Raw genomic sequence first — 17,511 nt, forward strand, 5'->3', positions numbered from 1 at the left:
TTGAACTTGCCACCACAGAGAAGAAGTTAATTTAGCAGGGCCCCAAGGAAGATTCATTAAACCTTCATCACATATCCATCAAAAAGGTGATCATAATCTGAACTCTGTAGGATGGAATGGTACTAAAGAATAAACAAATGAAACAATTTTGAGAACTTCCATCAAGACAGACAGAATTCAACAAGAAGAGAAGAAAGAATGTCATTTTGGTATATGTTCCTACATTTAGAAGAGGAAAAATTATTGAGACATACTAATAGAATTAAATGTAATATCAAAATATGCTTCTATTTCTTATATTACTGGATTTATTCTTTTATAAATAAAAGCTGTATGAAAGTGATCTTTGTTTTAAGTATTTATTTAGTGGTCAGATTTCTCTCTTTGCAGTCTTCAAAGCCAGATCAGTACACTCGTTGATTTTAAAGTATTTGTTCAACTTGATTTGTAGAAACAAATTGAAAACATACTTAAGGATATCAAGAGCTGCTTATAAATAAGAACAATTTTTTAAAAAACAATCTGTAAAATCTAACAAAGAAACCATTGTAATCTATAACTATCACCCCATTAATTTATTTTAGTACCATTCTTCTCTGTTAATATGAATGTGTATACAACTAGCCTGATTCATTCAACACATAGCACAAAAAACACCATCCAAAAATACAAATTTTTAAGGGTATTGGTAATTAAATTAAAACAGATACAACAAAATCAGTTTTGTTTATGTTTTCCTTGTATTGCTTCATGGAACTTTTTTTTTTTAACAAAGTTAAAGAGGTGATGGGTTTTTTACTGTGCGATGGTGCATGGGACAAATATAATCGACAGTGGTAATGGCAGGAAAATACTGAAACACTAGGAAAAGTCTGGTGATTATATCAGTGGAGGTGGCTGTTGAGGAAAACATTCTTTCTTCCAGGTAGATATTTCCTAACAGAGGTGAATATTAACTAATCCTTGTGGCCTATCACTTTAGAAGAAACGGTATTTTCCTCTATGCTGATCAGAATGATAAGGCTATTAAATCATAGAGAGGGAAGGAAAATGGGAAGGAAGGAATCACTCAATAATCTTCCAAGTTCTGAAAGCTTTTCAAGATGTTCACAGCTGGAGTAGAAACTGAGAAAATGAAGATTTAAAATTATTAAAATGCAATTATTTCAATGGATTTCTTTGGAGTTCTGCTTCTCTGCCCTTTCCTCATCTCATGCAGATACGAGAATTCTCCATATGGTACATGGTAGCATACCAAGAAATTGTCTTCAAGTAAGTTTGGAACTTTAATTGCACAGAATCTACACTTTTTTCATTTCCTAACAATTACTTTAAGTATTAGGTGTGTGATTAGCCTGGGTTAGCCTGGGTTAGCCTGGGTTTTATGATGAAGGATCACACCGGCATGTGTTGGAGGCCTGTTAGGAAGCTAGACTAAGCCATAAAATAACAGGAGTACAAGAACAGTCTTTGACTTCTCCCCAGCACTTGTCAAAAGATTTCCAAAGAAAACACAGAAATGTCTTTTCTGCAAGCTTTAACAGCTGTGTGTATGTGACATTTGAAGACTGTGCTCTCTACAATGGTTTTGTTCTCTCCAGCCAAGAAAAGGTATTAGGCAGTTAGAAAAAAATTCAGAAAACTGCATGATTTTAATTAAGTCCTTTGATAAAGGATTTAATCATGGCTATTTTTTCTTAATAAAGGATTGTAAAGTTTAAAAAAAATTCAATATGTTCCTGAACAGTTAGCATGGAAAATTTGGAGACCAAATCAATCAATAAGCTAGGAGTTAAAGGGATTTTAGTCCTGCCTTAAATAAAAAATCTTCATGCAACTTGAGCTACACAGTTTGTGTAGACACTCTCAGCAATATTGATCTCAAGTACACATATTTTCCCATGTGAATGTCACTGATGGACGTACACTAAACTGCCCTGAAACACATACCTGCTGATAGTATGAAATATTCTTATTACAGAGAAAGTTTGCCTTTTAAAGTTACAATGATTTTTAAAAAATAATTGCTATGAACATGGCTGCCAAATATTCCTGTTATGACCTTGCTTTAGTGAATTTGAAAGAAGCACTCATACAGCCTTGATTCCAGAATGGCTGATCTGTGACTATCTCTATAATAATAACAGTACTAGTATCATCTCAATAAGAAGTAATATGATGGCACTTCCAGCAGGATACTTCTGCATTGATTTGCTAACTGTGATCTGAAAGAGGTTTATCTACAGAGGCAGTGCAGCAAATTGAGAAATCACTGCCTTATTTATATGAATACGGCACATACTTATGAGTATGCTTTTGATGTCTTGTTTCTGTAAGAGGGAAGATGAAAAGATGCTGCTAAAGGAAACATCAGAAGTGGCAAAAAAAATTACAAAGTCACTGATAAGATAAAGGGGAAGGTAGCCATGTGGACTGATTTTACCCTCTCCAGGTCAAGTGCAGAAGACAGAGACATGTACTCACTCCAGAGGGTCTGAAACATAAAAAGGGAGGACTCACATTCATCCCAGCTGACTTTATACACTCAGCTGAAGTGCCTCAGTAATACTGTTCTTTCCTGACTGGGAGGACACCCATCTTCAAAAAGCATTTTCACCTGTCCAAGATCTGCACTGTCCTCTACACAGTGAGCTACACTGTCCTCTACATATGAGCTGTTTCTCCTACAAAAGAAATAAAGGATGCCTTCACACTCACTAATCTACTCCAGTTAGTGAGATAACAGGTCATTCTATGCTATGAAATTTGGGAAGAGACAGGATAGCAAAGGCAAAGACCTCAACACAAATGAAGCAGAAACTGCTGCAGATCAATTGACCTTCATGCCTCCAGAACTTGAGGCAAACAGGGACTGAAAGGTGTGCAAACATGAAAAGAAGGCTACAATCACACAGAATCATCAGAATGAGAGATGCAAGCATCAATTTTTTTTCACCATCTGGATTGTAATATCTCTAACTGAAAGTTTGTCTTCATGAAAAAACTTGTAAGGAGAGAGCCAGTCTGAGTCAGGCCCATCTTGCTAATGAAGCTGTGAAGCAATGATCCATTGTCCCGCCCAAAGGGAAGGCCAGAAAGCCAAACATAATGTCTGCCTTATAAACGGGGCAGACAGCAATTCCAAAGCATTTCTACAGAGCTTGTTCCCAATGTCAAGTGCATCTGCACTTAAGAGAACTAAGTGCTGAGCCAGTACAAAGCAGTGTAGCTTTGCTGCTTGTAAATGAGCTGTATCATCTTACACAGCTGACTGTCTGCGTGTCCTAACAATTACATTTACAACTGAATGTAAATGTTCTAGCTATAAGTTGCAGCAACTTTCCCCTCAGCTTCTGATCCTTTTTCCTTTATGGTAGTTTGAGCTCATCCTCTGAATTAAACATCCTCATTAATAGGTATTAAATTAACTCATGAACAGAGTTCAAACAGAAAGAGGCTTATGTGCATCAGGAAAAGGATGCAGAAAACAGCATAAATATCTGCAATTGTCAGTGAATTTTGTAGGAAGCAGAGAGAGTTCAAAATAGATGTTCTTGCTGGCTGCTGACCTGTTAAAAACGCCTCTCCCTATTATGCAAAACCCTCAGAAGGAACCAAACCATATTTCATCGCCATGTTGAATTCTCACAATGTATTCCTTAGGTTGTGTGCAGAAGTGCTTCTTTTTAGATGCAGATCTGTCTCTTTCAATTACCAATGCAGACTACAAAGCATTTTAGCAATGTCACATGTCAATTTAGCTTCCTAAGTTATCCTAATTGGCTCTTTTTTAACTTCCATGACAGCAGGAAAAAGAAGATGTTTTTAGTCGTCATTAGTGTTTATGCCTTAGCACTACTAAAGCATCTAGCCAGCTCTTAGCTGGAATAAAGATGCAGGAGATTTGATGTTGATGTATAATACCTGTTTTTAATGTGCTGGGGAGAACCAAGACATTTGAAAGCTCCATCGACCATAATAGCAAGCCTTGTGCAGAGAGCTTCACATTCTTCCATACTACAAAATAAATCAAGGGGAAAAAATAAATATAGTTAGTAGCGAAAACAAAAATAAAAGGGAAAAACATAAATAATGAGTAGTATAAACATTGCTTATACCTGACTTTAACTAAAGTGGAAGAATCTGGACAGCTGCAAAAATAGGTGCACAAAACCTTTGGCTCCAAAAGGTAACAGCCAAAGTTGTAACCCTAATCAGTATCTACCAACAGTTATTACCACATGACAGAGAGAAGAGAGCCTTAAACCATTATTTATATTTTTAGTCCATGACTAACTGGACAATTCTGGTCAGAATGTAAAGGTATCATTACCACAGGCAAATGCCTCATAAGCAGTCTCAGGAATACCACTGAGGGAGTCATGAACTCTGTTATTCCCTTTAACTCTTGTTTATATTTATTCTGAGCTAAAGGATAAAGGGAAAAGTATGAAAAGCATGCTCAGCCTTTCTTTTGCATAGTACTTGGCCTTGAGAAAAAGTTACCCTCAGCCTGATTGCAGGATAGAAAATCCAAAACAGTGCAATCCAAACTGAATTTAGGAAATGGAAATGCATCTGAATAGAAAAGCAGGGTCCTCCTCAATGTGACTGCTTCAGATGGTAAATAATAGCTTTAACTTGTAAAACTTAGGGCAGATGGGCTGCTACCCTACACATTATGCAGCATTTTGTGAGCAGCTCTTTCAAATAAGCACTTTAGATATAAGGAACCAGTCAGGACACACCCATGGTCTCAAAGAGGACTCAAAGAGGTTTGGTGTTCCTACAATTCACTGCATGTCCTCCCCAACCCTTCTGAGACAGCTGAACAAGAGATGTCTTGTGGACTGCCATGGGCCAGTCCAAATGAAAGTGCTTTGACTGAACGAATGCTGGCAATTAAGTACTGCCCTAGGAACAATTTCTTTGTAATATGACAGGGCTGTGGTGAGAATTGCTGTGTCTGAGAGAGACAGGGGGGGGGCTGACACATCTTCCCACAAATCAGGAAATTCACTGAGTAACTCCTAATGCTTCCCTTGGCATAACGTTCCCCAGCTGTGGCAAAATTAAACAGATTTAGGGCTGTAGGGACAGTCGATAAAGCCTCACTCCTCCCCAGTTAACTCAGAAGTTTTGCCTCTGAAATGTAAGTAAAAGATTGTCTCTGAAAAAGTAGGTAAACAGTCCTCAAAACATGATTTTTACACAGCAAACCCTCTCTACACCTTACACATGTATTTGCTGACACATATGAAAGTTCATTTCATATGTAAAATTCCTGTAGGTATTCAAGAAAATAATCTCAAACCCCAAATGGCCTTCAGAAAATAGTATAAATAGTATAAAATAATTTCTCCTTTCTTGACCCTGGCACAACAATGTGAACAGTATCACTGTACTTATTGTCTGCTTCAAGTCATTCAGTTGTAGAGCTAAATGTGTAGTTAGCACAATTTGATGGATTCTGTTTGTTTGTTTACATCATATTGGTAATGAGATCACAGGTCTCTTCTATTTAGCTGGTGTTTGACAACTAAAGGCTCTTAATCTGCACTGAAAATTCAAAGCATATTTTTTCCTGAAAATCACTGAGCTGAATTCACAATGCGTAAGTATGTTCCCTAATTGAGTGTGCTGGTAAGTACCTGGCCATCAAACACAGGTTCATGATTTTCAAAACTCAGCTCCCATAAATAAAACACTAGAAATTTTTAGGAGAATTTTTCCATCAATGATGGACTGGGACAACATACATATTTTAAGAATTTCTAAAAAAATCTTAAAATTTAAAACATTGGAGGGATTTTGGTCACATTCCTTCATTAATTCATCTATACTTCAAATCTCATTTAGCCAAATGTTTCATTGCTATTTTGATTTTTGAATTTTGTCTTCTCTGGACATGATTTTATTTAAAGATATTTTATATATAATTATAAATACCATATATATATTACCTAAGGGAACATTTAATGTATTTCATTTCACTATAGATGTTACAAAACAGTATTGATGTTTCCTCCATTAAACCAATATACCAGTGAACATATCAGAGAACTGACAAGATATTTAATGCAGATGGACTCTTCTAAGAGGATGGGGTCTCTCCTACCATTTCCAGTAATGCATAACAGAACAGCTGATACATCCATCTTCAGGATGCCATGGCTTTTGCTCTCTTCAGACACTGATGCAAAGCAGAAGCTTAATAAAATCAGAAGGTTTTTCACTCACACCTCTCTTTGTAAGGATTTTTAAGGTAGCCAGATATAAAAAAGTAACCTAATGTTCCAAGAAAGAAGAGACACTGCAACACTCATAAAATAGCATGGAAAAAGAAGAATCAATTACACCATCTTTGCTGTGGCTGCAGCCCCTTGAACAACACCCTATTCTTTAAAAATTAAATATTAAAAAATATTTGGGATTTGAATAGGTTCCCTTTTCATGGATAGGAAGGAATTTCCATAAAATTTCAAGACTTAATCTGTGTTTTACAGCAAAGTGAGCATGTCTTCAGAACACACTCCTCTGCAGCACAGGAATAGCTGGCTGCTGGGATAAGGGTCTTACCTGTGGGACGTCAGCACAGCTGCACAGCCATCCTGAACTTCCTTCAGGATTGCTTTCCAAAGGTAACGTTTAGAGCAGGGATCCATCCCAGAGCTGGGCTCATCCTACAGGAAAAATGAAAATGACACAGCAGCATGGAAAAAGAATACCGCAAGTTCTGCCCAGCATGAAGAATCAACACAATTCACAGTAAAATAATATATTTGTCTCTTTAAATGTCACATTTTCAGAGGGTCACTTAAGTGACAACCTGATCAATGTTTTGCTTTAACACATACAGTTTAATGTCTAAATTTGTGGAAAGCACATTTTAATAAATAAGTATACATACATAAACAATATTTAAATGTAATCTATTTGTATTTATAAGTGCTTATATTATATATAAATTTTATATATCATATATGTGTAAGTATTATATAAAAGTATTTATTATATCTGTTTGCTTATATACATATACTCTTTTTGATAACAGACACTTGCAAGTGGTTTTTCTCAGTTTCTGGAAGGGTTTGGTGACAATTTCTGATCTGCATACACATCTGCCATGAACACAAAAAAAATTGAGAAGTCCTATAGCTCCCAGGTGGCTGCACTGCCCATCCTGTATCCAGGTGTTGGATGTTTGGATTTGACATCCTATACCAGTTACTCCTACAGCCCTTTTAGAGGAATTTTCACCCACAGTGGAGAGAATTCATGGGATTAAATAACATTAACTGAGTGTAAACCAACTGGCAGACCCGTTTCCCACTCAGATGGCTTTTATGGAGAAAGACGTCCTGCTACAAAATCTACATTTCCCCTTCTTATCTATTCCTCCTTTCCTCACTAAATCAAATTTTTACTTCATCCACTCATGGAAACAAAAGGAATTATATTTGATTGACAAATCCAGTCTCTGTTACTACAAAACTAGGAAGAAGGAAACTCTTCCAGTTGCCTTTTATCCAGTGGAATTCCACTGGGAGTATCAGCATCTGTTGGACAGATATGGCTTTGGCCTAAGTATTTTGTGCAAGAAATCCCAGCTGAAACCTGGAAGCAAAGTTTTCAAGAAACAAAGCACACAAAACACCCAGTTTGAAGCTAATTTTAGTGCTTCACTACCGATGTCAGAGGTTAAAAAATTCAGTTCTGTCTCCCATTATCTGTGGATTGCTAACAACAAAAACATAAAAAGCAATAAGCATAAAGAGCCCACAATACTACTCAAATTAATAGCTATGATCCTGGATGCAATTTAGAAACAGATTCAGTAGTTTATATTGGTGTCTTTGCTTTCAGACAAAATAATAATAAAAAAAATCCTTTTAAAATACTGAAAAACTCCTTTAAAGTCTGCTAGCTTCCTAAAGACAACAAATGCTTTAAAGAATTTGACATATTTATATATCTTTTTTTCCTCTTTTCATTCTATATTCAACAGTCTGTGCCCTGCAGCAAGAAATTGGCTGAAATGGGTACTTGCAGTGGTACACTGTCATAAAGACATTCAAAATCAGTTGAAGCATTTCCTAAGATCAGGAAAAAACACTGATTTAAGATAATCTCCTCCTTTTAATAGCTGGACCAGGGTCAGTTAAAGCATAAAATGTAAATAAAATGTCTTCTTTTAGAAGTGAAGCCATGGAAAGCAGTTAAGAGGCAGCAAAATGTGTCTAATCTTCTGAAACATGAACCCAAGAGAACATCGATTTTAGCTGGCTCAACTTAGCCTGCAGTCTCTACCTGGATGCCTTGGTTTCCCCCTCAACTCTGAGGAGCAGCTTTCCTACCCCTGACTGTTTTGAAAGGTTTATTGCACTGTTGAATTCTTCCCAGCCAAGTTTTAAGAAAGCAATGTTCACTATTCTCCAGTGAAACAATAGGCAATGGTATGAAAGAGAGTGCAGTGTCATACTGATGCAGTTCTCAAAGCTTTGTAGCTCCCTGCTCTTCAATACACAAGATATTGTTTACACTGGAGTGGCTGGTGTCAGGCCTAAATGGGCAGCAGTATGCAAGAACTAAAACAACCTGGGATAAGTAATTCAAATAATATAATTCTTAAATATTCTTTGACTGTGTGACTTGTGAATGCAACAAGTAAGAACTAGCCAGATTTATGAAATAAATACAACCAAGCAAGAATTAGGAGTATCCTGAAAGAACATGGGTCAATTAAACATGTATTTGGACCACGGAATACTACAATTGTATTTGTGTTGAGGGCTTTTTTTTCTGCTCACCCAATTGCTCCAAGGAAGAAAAAAATAGGAAAAAAAACCAATTTCACTTTCTATTTTTGTGAGCACTGGAGAATAAAATTAAAGTAATTCATATAGCAGCACAAAGAAGACACTTGTACATCTGTATATCAACTACTCCCTGACTGATCAGGAAACTACCTGATTTTCTTCAGAGCAACATAAAAGACAACAAAATTCAATGTAGCCTATTTTTCATAAGCACAATATTACTTTTACTCACCAGCAGAAGTATTTGGGGTTTACCAACTAAAGCCACAGCAGTAGAGAGCTTCCTTTTTGTGCCAGCACTGTAGGTCCTTACCAGTTTGTCAGCATGGGCGTTGAGGTGCAACCGGTTAACAAGGTCCTCTGCAACCTGTGGTTTGCAAATTTGAAGGACAAAAAGATGAGCCAGATTAGGTAGTGTTTGTGCATAGGTTAAAGAACATTCTGGTCATGCATGTTAAGAAAATGTACATGTTGTTTCCTTATTTACCCACACTTGCTGCATATTTTTACTTTTGAGTCTTAAGCACAGACAAAAAGCTGCTATGGGGCCTCTTCACTCTTCAAAAATGATATGGATTTTCTCATATAGAAATCTGTCTTTGTCACTGCTCAGCACAGTCATTTGTATCTGGGTTGTGTCCATGGGTAAATGATCTGAAGTGTCTCTCATTTCAACTTATTCTCCACTATTTATTTGATCAAATACCTGAGCAACTGAAAATTCAAGCGAAAAAGAAATTCTCCATCAGCTACAAAAAAAACGATGAAAATGTCAGAAAAGCAAGTCACGGTTGTGGATTTAGAGTTTCTTTAAGCCAAAATGTAACAGAATTTCAATTAATATAAATTTTGTAATGACTAAGAGGGGTAAAATGATCCTAGCTGGATTGGTTTTAATTGCTTTAACAAGAATGTATGTTCTGAGCAAGCTGGGAAGGCATGTGAGCACAGCTGGAGACAAGGCTCATGCTGTCCCCTACAGCCTTTCTTCTTTACCCTGTCAGAGAGAGTCCTGACATACAAGGCTCCCTAAAATACTGGTGCTAGAGAATATTAAATGTAGCAATAATCTTAATCCATCTGTATCAGCTACTACTGCTAGACTGTCCAAGGAAATATCTCTCTAAACCATGAGGGACACAGCAGCAACTTTCCTACTTGCTGCTGCCAAATGCACCCTGCCAAGCAGGAGGTGTTTGGTGTAGACTTCTGAGGGGCTGTGTCATCAGGAGTGATCAACTCTGTAACAAAGCAAGTGAGCTCTTCTACCTGCATGTAGGACAGCTGGAAGCTTCTTGTAAAACAGGAGTTGCATGGTGCTCTTATTGCCCAGCCTTAACTGCCAGAGCACCCCCAGCCATATGGTTCATTCTCTTTGCTTCCTCTATACCACCTTCAGCAAAAAGCAAGGAGGGACTTGAAGGCTTAGTCATATCAGATGGACAATCTCCAACTAATTGGAAAGTCCAAGTGAAAAAAAATTCAGTAAACAATATTGTGAATTAATATTTACTATTCATCATAGACAAACTGCCACAAGCATAATAATACTTTCTATGGGAAAGTACTATGCAAACACCTTTGGAAATTATCAAGATATTCAAGACCCTTTTAGCAAGATTTTTCAAGTGATACTTATAGAAGACATCTCTGAGAATAAGTTGTCTGTAAGAAGAAACAACAGTGCAGGGGTGAGAATCTATAGTATTCTTGTGAGGATCCTTGGACTGGTATCCATAGTCACTGTGTTTGGGGTACCTGGATGTATATTTAACCTGACAGCAGTGCGTGTTCTCATACAAAAGCCACATTTCGGAAATATTGCTGTCTACATTAGATGCAGAGAGGGTTTGTTTTTGTTTTATTTTTTTTAAGTCATAACAACTGTTGAACTAGCCACAGGTAATATTATACTGAAAAGTTCAAGCCTTCTGCTATATCAAAGTTAATTCACAATAATTTACTTCCAATTAGAGATTATAGATGTGGCTTTAAAAATGGTTAAGCACCTAAGCTATATTCTAAGGTAAGATAGTGAAGCTTTGTTTTGATATGTGGGTTTTTTCACTTCCAAATATAGGTCTCATTATACACAAAACCAACACACAAAGTCAAGTCTTCTAAAGAATATGGTAGACAGCTTATCTTGTCTACAAAAGTGACTCGACTGCTACCATGGAATGCATGACTGTTAGTGATTGAAGGATTATCCTCCTACATATTCACCAACAATCACACAAAGTACACAGAAAAGCTCATAAGAATTAAGATCAGAAAGTGAAAAAATATGCAATTCCATGTTTACACCAAATATACATTTTAAACTACAATAAGCTTCAAGAGTTACTAAAAAATAATCAAGAGAGGAATATGCATCACAGCTGAAATGTAGTCAAAATTATCCTGTAGCTATGACTAGAACCACTCTTTCTAAGACTGCTTTGAAATATCATCTAAAGTCAGCAAAATGCCTTTTTTGAAAGAGACAATGAATTCTCTGTGGGGAAGAATTTAGAAGGTCCAGAGAGAGACAAAAGTAACCATTCAAGTTAGATGGTCTTCTTGTAGTCAGTAGCCCCCAAGGAGACTCAATCATGTCAGGTATAAACATGAAAAAAGCTCCTTGTAGGGAGCAACATCAAAAAGAATTAACTTTGCAAGATTTGTAATTCCTCACATGGAATTCTCCTCTGTCTGGTGTGTGCTCAAGCATTCAGCATGACTGCAAAATCTCCTGTTTCACAAAAGGAGGTAAAGCCTGGCAAGCACCCTGCCACAGAAATTTTTCAAGACAAGGTTTAAAAGCTAAATAGGTAAAAAGAGAGGGGTGGGAATCATTTCATAGTACCCACTTTGCTGCTGCTTTAAATGTGGAGAGCTTCCAAGATAAACCGTGCAGATCATCACAGTGTATAACACAATCTGGCCTGATACCTAGATATGCTCCTTTGGTGCAAAACATATCAAATAGAACTGAATTGGAGCTGAATGACATCAGCAACATAAAGATAGAAGGAAGGGCCAACTTTCTCATTCCTGAATATTTCCAAGCTGTTCCTGAAAGTGTCTCCTATTCCTGATAACCCCCTCAACTCTTAAATTTCAAAAGAGCACTGCAGACTATGGTTCAGCAAATATAAGAATATAGAGCTCAATCTTCTTTGAAGAGATGACCCCAGACTTTTTTCTTTAATGCATATTATAAGATTTCCAGTAATGTTTCAGTTCCATCAATAATACCTAAGCAACTATAAAACAGTAATTTGAATGAAATTAGAAATATTACATATTAAGTATATATTACATATTAGCTATTTTGTAGAGGAGCCTAAATATCTCCATTGTAACTTCATTTGCCCATATAGCCAGTGGTTTGCATCACAGTAGACTGTAAAATAAATACAAAAATCCCTCTTAAACTACTTTAAATGGAAGTCAGAATTGAGCATGTGATCAACCTTCAGATATATATATTTATGCCAGAGAATTACAGTTCTAATTCTTCCTTCCTGTAGTGAATGTGAGATAAGTACAAAAGCACCTTCTCTCCCTCCTTGTCATATTCACCATGATGCTCTATTTGAATAACGTTTCAATGACCTTCAGCAGCAAAGAGTGAGGAAATACACCGATTTATTTAGCAAGCTCTTAACATTGAGGCAAAATCAAAAGCTACAGTTATATGCAAATATATACATTGTAAGCACACTTGAACCACGAAAATTTTTAATGCCGATTCATGGCATTAAAAACCCCTGTAAATTTATATTTAAACTTTTTCCTTCCTCCCCACATCAGCAGTAAAATTTGTAACAGACTTCACATCTATCAGCTAGATATTTCTCTATTTTCCAATATTTCTTAAATTTTTACTTCTTTTCCTCATCAATTGTAATATACTTAGCCAAAGATTTTCCCCAAAATTCACTTTGGCTAGTCCACTTAGCTTTAGAAAACGCATTGGAATGAGCCCTTCAATCTGTACCATCTAAACAAAATCCCCCAATACTTTGTGGAGGTCCTAAAGACCTATAAGATAACTCAACTTTTTGCACACATGCCGATATTTGTGGGAGTAAAGGTCAAAATAGGCATGGTCTCCTCCATCCACCATGTAACTAAAATTCCATTGAAAAGCAGTAATTGTGTAACCACTAAGGCCTATGGCTTTCCACTGCCTTTAAAATGACCTGTAATATTCAAGAAAAAAATTGAGTGGTGTTAAGGACTTTCTGTCTGTGTGACCTCCAGAAAAACTTGGAATTAGTGAAGACTCAATCTATTCAAAGACTAGAAACATCATAGTGTTTCTATCTTGACTTGAAAGGCTGTATTCATCAGTGTATTAGTTTTCATCATTGCTGACACAATAAATAAAATGCATATCTTCTTGCAACTTGAAAAATGTAATATGAAAAATAACTTTATATGTCGAAAGCAGTAATTCAAAGTGTCAGGTTCTGAGTCAGTGGATACAGTGTAGTTTGAACATCCTAAATAGGAATCATTCATCAATTCCAAAATACAAAACAGTATTTATTTGACTTTCAAGTTAACTCAGAATTGTTAGATTTTTTACATTTGGAAAGTGTACATGCATGGTCAGGTTTCTGAGAAATGATATTTTTTACCCCCAAATCTCATAAAACTATACACACTAATTCTGCTTGGGGTCCAAAAAAAAGTGAACATACAAAGAATGAATGAAATTACAGATTCTCATTTCCAGCTCATGTAGAGTATAGCATGTTAGGAAATCATTGAGATTCTAGAATCAGTGTAAAATCTCCCCGGAGTGTTAATGAAAAGAGAAACCATACTGACATTCCAAAAAGTTACCTCAGAATACCTGATAAAGCTTCTTTTGAGATTTGCAACAGAAGTTTTAAAGGTAATGAGGGATGCCATTTGATGCTGTGCTGATAATTTTAATTTTTTAACAAGCTGAGTGCTGTATTTTGGAACAAATTGAGATCTAGGAAGCTGATATTTAAAGAAATAAAAATTTTAAAAGTACTATGCTTAATCACTATCCTTCTAGATAACCTAAAATCTTTACTCTAATTTTTCCAATTTTGAACAAAAAATTTCAGAGCAGATTTGTGAAGTATAACAAAACTTCACATTACATGCGAAGCTTAACATTGATAGTAAATGACCCATTTTTCTCCTCCTTTCCCATTCATTTAATTACTGTTTTGGAACATTAAGTGCACTCAACTTTATGTCAGGCACTTAACTCCTGCTGCTGATAAATCTGTCTAGCAAAGGATTTGGTCCTTGAAGTTAGTGCTTCAATAGACAACTTCAGCAGCAACACAATCTGTAACTCACCTGCCTGCTCACCAATTTCTTAAAAAACAAAGAGAATTTATGTTTCTTTCCTTATCAAAGCAATGTACTCTCTAGAATATATGTGTCTGTGCATATTAGTGTAATTAGTCACTGGTAAATATTCAGAGGCAGGCTTGGAGTGCTGTATCATAGGCAGGAGGGAATGATGAGAAAATAATAGCTTATGTTTCCATACAGCTGCTCCTCTAAAGCATTCCAAAGCCTTATTTTCTTTATAGGCAGATAGAATGCTCACTTTCTCCAGGCACCAGCCATTTCTGAGTTGAAGCAGAGCAGCTGCTGAGTGCTTGACAGCAGTGCCACACAGTCAGAAGGGCGCGCTGACAAAAACATTTGTTTTCCTCTGAGATAGCTGCATTTCAGTTTTTGATGGAAGCAAATCAGAGCAGCTAAATATTATTTGCAGGAGTGCTTTGATGCCTTGATCGCAAGCATATGGCAACAAAGTCTGCTCTGCAATCTATGCAGACAAAAAATTAAGACAACAGAAAGGAAGAATTATCTCTCTTTCACAAATGTGATGCTAAGGCACGGAAGGCTGACTATACAGAATAGTCTAAGCCTACACCTAGATCATCTGAGGCCCAGGAATGTTAACGTTTGTCTTCTCTCAGTGCACACTGTAACACAACTCGTATCTAAATGAATGATTTTCATCCCTTTGAAGAGGGACATGTGACATACCATACCACTTGAGGAACTCTTTCCTAGCCGCTATGGAAGACCTGTCACTTCATGGAGAAAACAGGTAATTACAGTTGAGGGCTTGAGTGCAATAAAAACCATCCCTTAATGCATTTCTTTTGGATAGAGGGAAATATATGCAAGTTTTCAGTACTCTGCTAGTAGTCTGAAGTAAAAATTAACACAAATAAGTTATGAAAGGTAAGCAATCAAATAAAAGACTGTATTATAATTTCTGAGCAGTCTGCAAGTAACATGTTGTTAAACCAGGTGAAAGTCCAGGCTTTGTCCTGGACAAGGGATACTGCCCAAGACAAGGGGAAAAGACTTGCAGGAATAATATTTTTCCCCCAGGCTTTCATCCAAATATACCCAAATGATCAGCTTAAGACAGCAAAATTTTAAAATATTGCCTGTCCTGATGAATAGTCAATGTCCCTCATAGGAATCAGTATTTTTTTCTCAAATGGCACCTGTCTGCTGAGGAAAAGAAAACAGGCTGCAGAGAACCAGAAATCAGCCCTCTCACATACAGTCAAGGAACTGGTTGCAAACCACTTATTAGACCCCAAGGCAACAGCCAGAAAAATGCTGGGTAGTAGGAAAAAAAAAAAAAAATTCAGTTCATGCAGTTTTGCTTCTGGAAAAATGAAAGGAAAACAACAGGCAGTATTCTGGATGTTAGGAGGGCAGTGCTAAAGGAATAGCTACTACTTCAGACCAATTTATACAGCAGGAATTGACAGATACAAATTTCATATCACACTACAGTTTTCTCATTTTCATAGAGATGCAATTATGCAGAAAAGACTGACTAGCCCAAGTCAGGTCATATTGCAAACTTGCATCTGCTGATAGAGAAAATCCTCCCCTCCCCCCCACCTTCCCATATTTTACATTGTATCCATTTTGTACTTAATTTCTGGCATTAGTTGACTGGTAGCCTCATTACAGAAAAAAAGAGCTGTCTGCTGATCAGCACTGCTACACCTGTGTCTGTAAATCCAAGAGCTTCCAGTGATATTCCTAGATATTCTCAGCTTCTATGCTAGCAAGCTCTCAAAGCATTTTCTTTGGCCTGTTCTCCTTGGACAACCCCAAGCTTTGTGTGGCAGCTGGAGCATTTAAGAGACTGCTCCCATCTTGTGAATTTTAAGACAGCAGAGTGCTGACAGCTCCTATCCCAGTGCAACAACAATTTTTAGTTCCTTCAAAGTTAAGTCGTATCTCTGAAGATCAGAGTTTTTCAGAGAGACAAGACTCAAAGTGTGGTGTTCTCTCAGAATTCTTTAGATGTGATAGTGAAGGCATCGAACCATTCATAAATTTCATTTCTTTTAGGGTTTTTGTACCTGAGATTTCATTTGCAATAATGTTATTTTACTATCTGCAGTGATATTATTGTGTTTTGAACAGGCATAACAGACAGAAAAAATCCAAGTTATTTAAATAAAAATGTGGTAATAAAAAATCTTACTGCTAAAGATGCTAAGATGAAATATTAGATAGTTTTTCATGTTAGAAAGGTACAATTGTTCTATAAACCCTGTAGTCCAGCCTGGCAATAGCTCCCTCTGCAAATCTGTTTTGGGTAGTTACCTTATGGATATCCTGCTTTGGAATTCCACGCAGTGTGCAGTAATAATAAAGATGCTCCCAACCCGTTAAAAGTTCATCCAAGGCATCTTGCTGTGGACAATATCCAATAAGAATACCTTCAGAGCTAGCAGAGAGTATATCCATTTCAGATCTGTTTAAACAAAAAGAAGATTTCAGTGCTGCTTAACAAACCCCAGTGTCCCGGGTTCCACTCTTGGGATACAAGACAAACACACATAACCTCAATTCTGCTGCTAAAGGAGTTTGAGTATCTTTGCCATGGTTACTTAGTGCAGCACCACCCACACACAAGGCACCCTTTGTGTCCCTTTTGGGTTAGCACACCTACCAGCATGTCACTGTTGTGACAGCCTGTGTGTCAAGGTCAACAGACCAACACATGAAGAAGAGACATCCATGAAAATTAATGCTCACCACTTTTACCTCTCTTATCTTTTTGGCAGTACCTGCTCTGAGGAGACAAATTTCAAATGATACGTTGGACATATGGGATAGTATACTATGTACAATATTATACCCACATCAATCACATTGAATATTGAAGAGGAATGACTGGAGAGAGGGGAATGTTGCTGTGTAATCTTTGTGTGTCTGTGACCACATGTATGCATGCATGCATTCTCTAAACATGAGTAAAACACAGTATATTAAAGCCTAGTAACTTTAAATACAGGAAAAAAGTATACAGTTATCCTGATTTAAGAGACTTTGGCCTTCACTTTGTAGCTCTACAGCATTACTTGAAATTACATTCATTGCTAAGAAACAAGCTTGATTGCAAGGGTGTCTCATTACCCATAATGACACTGAATCTATCCTATTTATTCCAACATCTAATTCAACACTCAATGATGCTGATTTACATGTACAGAAAGACCTGTCAAAATGAAGATACTCAATAATAAAAAATCTGAGCTTTCAAAGAAAAAAGGTTTTCAAAAGATTCTAACAGAATGTTTTTCCTCTTAGTGGTTCTCTACATTTCTCATTAAAAGAACTAAATATATGATTAATCATTTAGACACAAAGTAAA

At 36.7% G+C, this 17,511-nt stretch overlaps 1 protein-coding gene across 1 annotated transcript in view; it reads right to left on the minus strand.

The window, feature by feature from the left end:
• The window catches only part of ABCA13 (ATP binding cassette subfamily A member 13), a 173,327-nt gene that overhangs the window by 11,678 nt on the left and 144,138 nt on the right, over positions 1-17,511 (minus strand). The window contains exons 49-52 of the mRNA XM_063399467.1: positions 16,458-16,608; positions 9,052-9,186; positions 6,580-6,683; positions 3,925-4,017 (exon numbers count right to left, since the gene is read on the minus strand). Coding sequence (XP_063255537.1) covers positions 3,925-4,017; positions 6,580-6,683; positions 9,052-9,186; positions 16,458-16,608 — 483 coding nt within the window. The remainder of the gene's footprint in view (positions 1-3,924; positions 4,018-6,579; positions 6,684-9,051; positions 9,187-16,457; positions 16,609-17,511) is intronic.

Source organism: Prinia subflava, chromosome 1 (genome assembly GCF_021018805.1).
Source record: "Prinia subflava isolate CZ2003 ecotype Zambia chromosome 1, Cam_Psub_1.2, whole genome shotgun sequence".
Taxonomy (NCBI): Eukaryota; Metazoa; Chordata; class Aves; order Passeriformes; family Cisticolidae; genus Prinia; species Prinia subflava.